This window comes from Berghia stephanieae, chromosome 6 (assembly GCF_034508935.2).
Source record: "Berghia stephanieae isolate SIO BIC M18660-M18661 chromosome 6, UCSD_Bste_1.3, whole genome shotgun sequence".
Lineage (NCBI taxonomy): Eukaryota > Metazoa > Mollusca > Gastropoda > Nudibranchia > Aeolidiidae > Berghia > Berghia stephanieae.
Window position 1 is genome coordinate 57,989,798 of NC_088365.1, and position 10,000 is coordinate 57,999,797.

General features: G+C 35.7%; 1 protein-coding gene across 4 annotated transcripts in view; it reads right to left on the minus strand.

Annotated features, from left to right (window-relative positions):
- The window catches only part of LOC144975331 (synapsin-like), a 135,371-nt gene that overhangs the window by 11,027 nt on the left and 114,344 nt on the right, over positions 1-10,000 (minus strand). For 2 of the 4 annotated variants that reach the window (XM_078919314.1, XM_078919316.1), the window contains exon 8: positions 6,929-7,071. In XM_078919314.1, the coding sequence (XP_078775440.1) occupies positions 6,929-7,071 (143 nt within the window). Of the gene's footprint in view, positions 1-195; positions 339-6,928; positions 7,072-10,000 lie in introns of all 4 variants that reach the window. The other 2 variants (XM_078919313.1, XM_078919315.1) reach the window with 1 other exon arrangement.

Below are 10,000 nucleotides of genomic sequence, written 5' to 3' on the forward strand. Positions count from 1 at the left end.
AGACGATAAAAGAGGGATTTCTTGAATAATAGATACACAATACACATGAAGCTGGGGACTGTAACATGCATTGGACAAAACTACAAAATACTAAACATAAAACGTTTAAGGCACAATCAAGACCCGTCTTCAGTCAACAACAACAACAATAGAAAAAAAGTATCGTTGCTTGAAGATGATCAAAGGAAAACTTACACAAAAGCCTTGTAAGAAGAGCCTATCTTTTGAATGTGAAGGTCGTGTTTGGCGTCGACAAATGGCTCCGTTGTGGAGTAACCTTGGGTCACGGCCACCACCCCGGCCAGATCTTGGAAATCGTAATGGTTGCTTACTCTGACCTACATACGAGAGAGTTACATCCCTTTTCATTTCAAATTGTTTAGATGGAAGGAAGACTTACCACTTACCAGGACAGTCGATAGGAATAGGAAAAAGACATGTTATAACCGCTCCTGGAAATAAGCTAATTAATCGTGTTAATCCAGCTGTGGTGTCCTTTCACTTGTACTGCTTGAATGGCCAAAATGATGATTTGGGTTTTTTAAATATTATATACATACTTCTTCAAGTACCAAGTCTGTGCCAGACATCGGTGATCATGGTACGCCATTCATCTCTGTGATCAGATAGATAACCTCAGAAAACTAATATTACTCTTCTCTTTCTTTGTCACCCAGCTGTGTGTTCAAACTATTCAAATATGTTTTTCTTGGTCTACCTTTACTCTTTTTACCTTCTATCTTCTATCTATATACATACTATCGGACAAATATATAAAGTATCGAAAGTTTTATTACCAGACAGGAAATTTATTGTTCTTTCGATTGATAACCGCATCATCATCGCTTTCCTATTACTTTTATACTTGTGAAAATAATTCTACTGCCACTTAGATTTTTTAAAAAAATAGCAAATGTGTCAAAATTCTTATTGAGCTTTCTTAGATTTCGAATCGCTGGCCTTTGATGTCTTCAGCTAGATAACACGAATGGTGGTAAATCGGAAATGTACGGAATAACATTGTTTTACAAGTATTAGCGAGCAATGTGTGACATGTGATATAATTTCCCGACATGATAAAGCGCCTGCTCATCGTTCAAATGAAGTTAGAACGTATTTATATTGTCATAACATCCCATTAACCCTCTCCTTACTAGCCATTTTCAGGATTTCCCCCAAAACTTCACACCCAACCAACATAAAAATAGATTTTTTTTTACCACTCAAACACAATAGCGGTAAAGTTGGGGCAGGGTGGCTCACTGGTACGGTCTTTGCTTCGTACCCGAAAGGTACAGAGTTCAATCACCCCCCCCCCCCCCCCCCCCCCCGCTGCGTTATGTGGCCTTGAGCAAGTAACCTCGCCCTCACTTTGTGGCGCTGCTCTCCGGCTGACGCCTGGGTTATGTAATTCCAGTCTTCCCTCAGAATAGATCCTAAAGACAAATTTCCCCTTGGGGATGAATAAAGGGAATTTTTTTTTCTTTATTTATTATTCTTGCCATTTAGCAAAAACATGCTCCATAACACACTATTAATCTTCTTTAAATTGTATGATGTACAAAAGAAATTTGAATTAGAAAAATGTTTTGTTGTATCGTAATGAATGTGACGATTTTCCTGTAGTTGGTAAGGAGAGGGTTAATTCATCCTTGGCCAGCTATTTCAACCGATATGAACCCGACCGAGAATCTATGGGACATTATGAAAAAAAGAACGAAGAACCCGCGCCGCCCACATACCAATAACAATGATGAATTGGTTCAAACTTTAGTTGAATGTTGGGAGGCTATCCAATATATTTCAAATATATATTTTTAAGCTCGATGACTATGTTACAATAAATGTAATATCTCATAATAACTTTCGTCATGTCTCGTCCTACATGTTAAGTGTTGGTGTTGGCTAGTGAGCACGTTCAGTGGATATTGCGCTATATAAAAGGTCGCGTTTGTTTATTTGTTTAGCAGTGGAAAGGAACAAAATAAATTCAAATATTAAAAAATCCATTAAACGCTATATAAATGATGTTGACGATGTAGATCTCTTATACGAGAAATTTTGTATAAATAAAATAACTAAAATATTAAATGACCAGTATCATCCACTAAGACCATCAATTATTATGTCAGAAAGAAGTGGTCGCCCTTTCTCTATTTCAACGAAAACAGAGAGACACCGAAAATCTTTTCTGCCGTCCAGTATTAGGCTTTATAACAACAAGCAATAATCATTTTATATAATTATTTCTCATTTTTACTTTTTAAAAATATAAATATTAATTTATTTGTTTTGCAATCTTTTCAATTTTCAATTTATAGTGACAGTTTTAACTATTTTACAGTGTTGAAATTATTCATATTATAAAGCGCAGCTCTGGTTATAGAGCTGCTCCTTTTTTATATATATAACATCCTATTTCCATTGTATTTTTATCTTATGTGTAAATTATAACACGTCTGTACAAAAAATTTCCTTTTTGGGATGCAATAAAGTATTATTATTATTATTTATTATTATTATTATTATTATTTATTATTATTATTATTATTATTATTATTATTATTATTATTATTATTATTATTATTATTATTATTATTATTTGGTTTTTTTTTTGTGTGTTTGTGTGAATGTGACTGTGCAACATTTAGTTCTGAAAAGGGGGTAAATGAAAACTCATAGTTAAAAAAAATAGTCATTCAGACCAATTCAACCCAAGGAGCCGGCATTATCTCGGTTTCTATAACGTGATACGGACGATAGTAATTGCTTGTTATCATTTGGATAGGACGCTAGTCTATCGCAAAAGTTAATTCCGCCAAATCTAACAGACTCAGCTACCCATTCACTACTGGGTGGAAATAGATAAAGGAGAAGAAAAAATAGAGAAGAAAAGGTAATCTAAAAAAAACCAACAACAAAAACAAAAAACAAAAACAAAAACAAAAAACAAACAAACAAAAAACAACCCTCAGCTTGCTTCGACAGGGTATCGAACTCTAGACTTATAACTAGAAGGCATGTGGTGGGAGGCCTGATGTTCGATTTCCAGTAGTGACAAAATTGATTTTGCGATAGAATTTTCTTGTAGTTCTTTTTCTTTGTCTGACACAAAGGTATACACGTTTTCATCCATTGTTTACGTGTGTTGTTTTTGGAACTATATATAATCGTGCCCCATCCCTTAAAATAGCCGAATACTCTATTGATCTTCAGCGTCATCCAAGATATATTAATATCCATAAATAATATGGTTATCTGGGAATGTGTGTCCGTCAATGTGTGTATCTGTATGTGTGTGTATGTGTTTGTATGTGTGTTATTCAGAACGCCAAGATAGTGTGAGAGAAAACAGCTTACCAGGAATTTTCACCGTGATTATCGGGCGTCCTCTCGCACCTTCTAATCGGCTTATCCTGCCCTTCAGAGGACTCAGCTCCCCAGCTGATCACACCCTGTCATCGATAAGGCCACGAACGATGGCACCATTGGGCATGTCACACTCTACTGTCATAAAATTGCTTCTCGAGCTCTTTACATACTGACTTTCAAAGTAACTTTGACAGTTAAACCCCCCCCCCCCCCCCCCCCCCAAAAAAAAAAAAAAACAAAAAACAAAAAAAAAAACAAAAAAAACTTGAGCTTTTATATAGCGCAGTATAGACTAAACGTGCTCAAAGCGCTATACAAAGGGTCCCTGACCAACAGCAACACGTAACATTTAGAACGAGACATGGAGCATGTTAGGCGATAATACAATTTTTCTCCGACAGAGGCAACGATGTTAACGGCCAGGCGCCCTTTATACACCTGAGTACGGTGAGAGAATGTGAGTAAAGAGCCTTTTCCAAGGACTCAACTATACGCCGAGCGAGGCTCGAACCCAGGACCTTCCGATCCGTAAGCGAGTGTCATACCACAAGACCACATAGCCACATGACAGTTAAATACCGTACGCTGCATAGATACGTATTTAAAAATATTGGCCAGAATTCGTCCTTCAAAAAAATCGATCGACTTCGCGAAGTCCCCGGTTTGATAGTTTTAGCCAGGATGAAGGTCTTAAAATTGATCAATCTTTGAAGGATGAGTTTTCTGGCCAAATTTTTTAATACGTGTTTGTCCAGACTACGGCAGTTAACCGGTTATAGGGTAATGAGCTTATCCCGGCTTTCGTTACTTGAAAATGAATAGTTGCAGCCCTAACGTCAGGAACAGAGTCAACGGTTAAGTCGTAATTTAGTGTCATAAAATCGCACCCCGAGCTCTTGCACGCTGACATTCAAAGTATATTTTAAGGATAATGAACTCATTCCGGCTTTCGTAACTTGAAAATAACTGATTAAAATTACTTGTCCTATGACGCCATGAACATATGCGGCTATGTGGTTTAGTGGTATGACACTCGCTTTTGGATCGAAGGTCCTGGGTTCGAGCCTTGCGCTCGGCGCATAGTTGAATCCATGGAAAAGGCTCTTTGCTCACATTCTCTCACCGTACTCAGGTGTAAAATGAGTACCTGGTCGTTAACAGCGTTGTCTTTGTCCAAAAAAGCGTCCTGTCCCGTCCGACAAAATGTTGCTGTTGACCAGGGATCCCTTGTAAAGCGCGTTGAGCACATTTGGTGGATATTGTTCTATATAAAAGCTCAATTATATAAAAATATCCCAATGAATAGAAGCAGCAAGTATGTCACACTTTGCTGTTATAAACTCGCATCCTCAGCTCTTAACACAACGATTGTCAAAGTAACTTTTTAGGGTAATGAACTCATCACGGCTTTCGTTACTTGAAAATAACTAATTAAAATTACTTGTCCTATATCGTCATGAACAGAGACGGAACTCGTGTCGAAATTTAACTGTCATAAGACTGTATGCTGTGCTCTTTTTCGAACCGACTTTTAAAGCCCATTGTAGAATTTGAAGGCCAACAATGGCGATTACTGATGATGATGATGGTGATGATGATGATGATGATGATGATGCTGATGATGATGGTGATGATGATGATGATGATGATGATGATGATGATGATGATGATGATGATGATGATGATGATGATGATGATGATGATGATGATGATGATGATGATGATGATGATGATGATGATGATGATGATGATGATGATGATGGTGGTGATGATGACGACGACGACGACGACGATGATGATGATGATGACGATGATGCTGATGATGTTGATGGTGATGATGATGATGCTGATAATGATGATGATGGTGGTGATGATGATAATGATGATGATGATGACGACGACGACAATGATGATGATGATGATGATGATGATGATGATGATGATATGGATGATGATGACGATGATGCTGATGATGATGATGTTGATGGTGATGATGATGATGCTGATAATGATGATGATGGTGGTGATGATGATAATGATTATGATGATGATGATGCTGATAATGATGATGATATCCAAACATGGTTTTTATTATCACTCGCAGCCAAAGATGAAATCACGCCCTTAGGCAATACACAATTTTATGCTCTAGACAGACCTTTCTTGTTCAATCTCTCCTAACGACCCCAGTAAAACGAGCATCCATTTCCTAATAATACACATAGCTAAAATGTGTAAACATTGTGAAATAGCAATTTTTTAATTTAAAAATTCGACAACTCTTTGAGATTATGCACTTTAATGTATCTAACTAAAATCAAAGAGGTTGATAACGACCTGTCGGTAAATTTATTCTATGACGTAAATAGTGTGTAATGTTTTCCTGATTTTTAACTATTTCTTTTGATATAGACCAGATATATCTTACTGTCTTAATGTATTATAATTCTTGTGTCTTTCATATATTCATTTTTATTACTGTTTTGCTCTCTCATTTATTCATTGGTCTTGTTCTTATTCCTTCTTTTCTCATTCTCCCCCTTCTCCTCCTCATCCTCTTCTTTCTTTTCCTCCTCTATCTTCTTTATTCCTGTTCTTCTTTTCTTCTTCTTCTTCTTCTTCTTCTTCTTCTTCTTCTTCTTCTTCTTCTTCTTCTTCTTCTTCTTCTTCTTCCTCCTCCTCCTCCTCCTCCTCCTCCTCCTCCTTCTCCTCCTCCACATCCCTACATTATTCACCATACTTCTCCACCTCCTGTGGCCTCCTAAGTTATTAAAATTCCTTTTCTCTTCCCTAGTTTTGCCACCTTTCTTGTCTTGTTATCATCTTTAATAATAATGACGGTTCTCGCTTGAACTAATTAAAAGAGAAAGTAAAGTATTATATACAATATTTATCACACATTTATTTTCAAGTGAACACCAGCTAACTGTGCCAATCTTGTTAAATATTTTAACCACAATATATAACGTTAAGGTGATACAAATCACAGCAATTTTGTGAACAATTATAACGAAAATACAATTTAAAAGGAGTGAAGGGAAGCACTGAAGCAAACGACCTTCAAGCAAAAACGAATTTCAGATTATCTCAAATTATCAAAAAATTGCAACCGTAAGCAAAACAATGTTTGAAAAAAATCGACATCAACATTGAATTTGAATCAACGAGCAAGAAGAAAGAGCACAACACAACTTGAAGCTAACAACCAATGAGAATAGCGATAACAACGATCTTGGAGGGTAGATAAACAACCAATGAAAAATAGCGTCACAACACAAGAATAGATAGATAATGCTTAAAATGATGATAGATGATTCCACAACTGCTACTGAAGAATGATAAAATACAAAAAGAGAGCTATATATTATAATACGTTCCTAATAATGAAATATTATGAATAAATTTAGCAAGGTTAAAAACACCGAACAAGCCAAGGAATATGAAGGAAGGAAAACACAACAGAGCATAGTTACTTTAGTGAGATACTGAAATATAATACTGCTGCTACATTGAAAGACACGGAAGTAGAGCTGAATAAAAGGTGGAGATAACTCACAAATACGCTTTGTAATTGGTGCCAATCTTTTGGATATGAATGTCGTACTTGCTCTCTACAAAAGGCTCGGAGGTGGCGTAGGCTGACGTCACGGAGACAATACTGGCCACGTCCTGGAAGGTGTGGACATTGTCCACTTTTATCTAGATGTATACAACGATGATGGATGACCATTAATGAGTTTTTGAAAAGAACTTTTCAGCTTTTACAATATTGTAATACAGAGCCTGTATCCTTATAACAAAACAGTTGTTATTTCATTTAGTAGAGATACTTCGAATGACCTTATAATAACCGGAACAGTTAAGCATAATGCTATACCAGGCAAATCAGAATAAATAAGAATACATAAAAATTATCAATTAAAATGTTTGAAAATATAAGTCGTCTTCCTACACTGAGTATCAAACTTCAGGTCTCCGGACTATTTTAAAGTGTTTAAACCCACATTTTAACCTTCATATTATTTCCAAATGGCAACCAAAGTTTTAGTGCGAGAGAATAGCAATTTGATTGTCGATAATTAATGAAGTATAGATATTCTGACCTATTGTACAAACACGTTATATCAAGTGTACAGCAGACAAATACTGTAGTGTTTTACTCTTACCCGTCATTATAATTCATGTTAATTGTGTTTGGTGTAATGTGGCATTTTTGATTTTTGATTTATACTTTTGCCAATCAAAGAAATGAGCAGTTAAGGGTCTTTATTTTGTCACGGTTAGTTCTTTTATCCATTCACCACAAAAAGACATACATTAAAAAAATGTCAAACAAGTATCAGATTTTTTACAAGAAATTATTATTATTATTTTTTTAAAATCCAAGTTATTCAAATTGACGTGTATTTATTTTATAACTGATATTGTTATGGGTTATTTATTGCAATGGAAATACTCTCAAACCAACCTATATTATGTCAAATTATTATTCTGTCATTATTTGGATTTATTAAATTAGTTATTTTTAGGGCGTCACTTAACATCACGAGCATGGGAGTTTAGTCATCATCATCATAGCTTGTCGCTTCAACACCGAGTCCACTCCCCAGCATCAGGGGAGCAGACTCTTAGGTCATGGTCAGTGCAGCTGGGCCAGACCTGGTATTCTCTTAGGATGAGCTTTGGGCATCCACATGTACACAAGCTAGTCTCAGCCAGTCCCCACTTTTTCATGCTTCCAGCTGTTCTCCCGAGTTTTTCCCGTGCTCTCTTCAGTGCTACCCATTCATTAATGGGGAGCTCAGTTCCGTAGGGCAGTTCATCTCTCGGAATTTCAAAGGATTCATTTGCATGATTGTCCAACTCTCTCAATGTGGAAAGTCTGTATACAGCTGTATGATCAGGGTTGATGCTTTGCGAGTTAGTGTTATTCATAGACATAAACATCCGTGGTGTTTTTGCGTGGCTAAATTAATGAATTTAATAAGACTGTGGCCTGAAAGCCTGTCTTTAATTTCTCCCCTCAAAATAAGAGTAGTACTAGAATTTCTTAACCAATAAGTGGTAAAGGGCTTTACTTAGCAATCCATTTAAGTTCTCTATAGCTATCATTTTGGAAAAATATGTTATGTGTTCATTACCAAACACTGCGTGGCATTTTCCCCTCTGAGCGGTATTTCAGTGCTTGGTCAACCTGACCCCATTAGTGGGGTCAGCCCATGGGTGGAACAGGTAGCGGTCAGTAGGAATCTGTGATGCCGCTGATGGTAATTAATTGTTGCAATATTTCATGGTATTGCTCTGTTGCTAACACAAATATGAAAAGTGTTCCCTCACCACAAGCAAAGCAAAGGTTTCTTTCATCATATGCCATGGTTGATAATAATGTATCCTCTTAAGGCTGCTCATAAGAGAGGTGTCAATTTAGTGGTTTTTGACCTATCAATGAAATTAATTTGTTGTAATTTGCATATCAATAACTTAATTCCCAGCGGCAGAAAATGATTGAAACAAGCATCATTATAAAGCAAAAATGATGATCTTGACACATGCCAAGTTTTGTCGTCCGGGCAGTAAAACCTTAAAAGATATGAATTTTTTATTGTAAATTTTTTATTTGGCATGACTTGGTGAGATCCTCATTTTCTCTCCCATAGTATTCCATGCCATGAATTATGTCCAAATATCAGTTTAGGAATAAAATATAAACCATTAGACGAAAATAATACTAATATTATTTTTTAAGCATTTAACTGATTTAAATATGAGTTTTGGGCACATTTGAAAGCCAACTTTTTAATGGCTTGATAACTTTTTTCTATACTTAAATCCTTTACGGTTCAAGTCAAAATTATATTTTTTATGACTGTTAGGCATTATAGTTTGAAGATGTATACGGTACTGTTTTTGTGTGGTTGTCTCAGGAAATGCCGACTTTATAGTGTCATATAGGTGTCAATGTTTAGGGTATTCTTGCATGTTGAATAAGTAATATAATGTAAGTTCAAGTTCTCCTTTTGTGCACAAGTGAATGTGTTAATTTTTTATAGACTGAAGCGTCCAGATATATATGGCAGTGATTTCCGAAAAATTAAATGATCTTGCTGTGGTATGCCTGTGGTGTTGTACTGATTTGACTCTGGTTGTTATTCAATTGTTTTATCTCTAAATTTGACTGACTGGAGTTCAATGGTATATCAGATGACTTTATAAGACAATGACTAAATGTGTATTCTTGGAAGAAAGGAGATGATTCTATATAACCTATGTGGACAGTATGTTCGTTTTGAATGTAGTTGGTCAATAAAGAGAAAAAGGTTACTACTTGGAATAAACTATATGCCCTCGTAATTTTGAATCCTCTTTTGTCCACATACTATGTCCGTCTGTTTGAGCAAATCATTTAATTTAACAGTACCAGTGCTTAGTGTTAGTTGTAATTGATGATTGATACTGCAATATTTGTAGCATGTCCAGTAACCTTGTTGGGTGATTGATTTTTTTATTGTAAAGAAGTCATACTTTATAGGCAGATTGATAGTAAATTGAGATATTGACATCATACACAATATTGGTTTTTAGTCTTTACTGGTCAATAAAATATTATCTTTATGAATTATTTTACCAC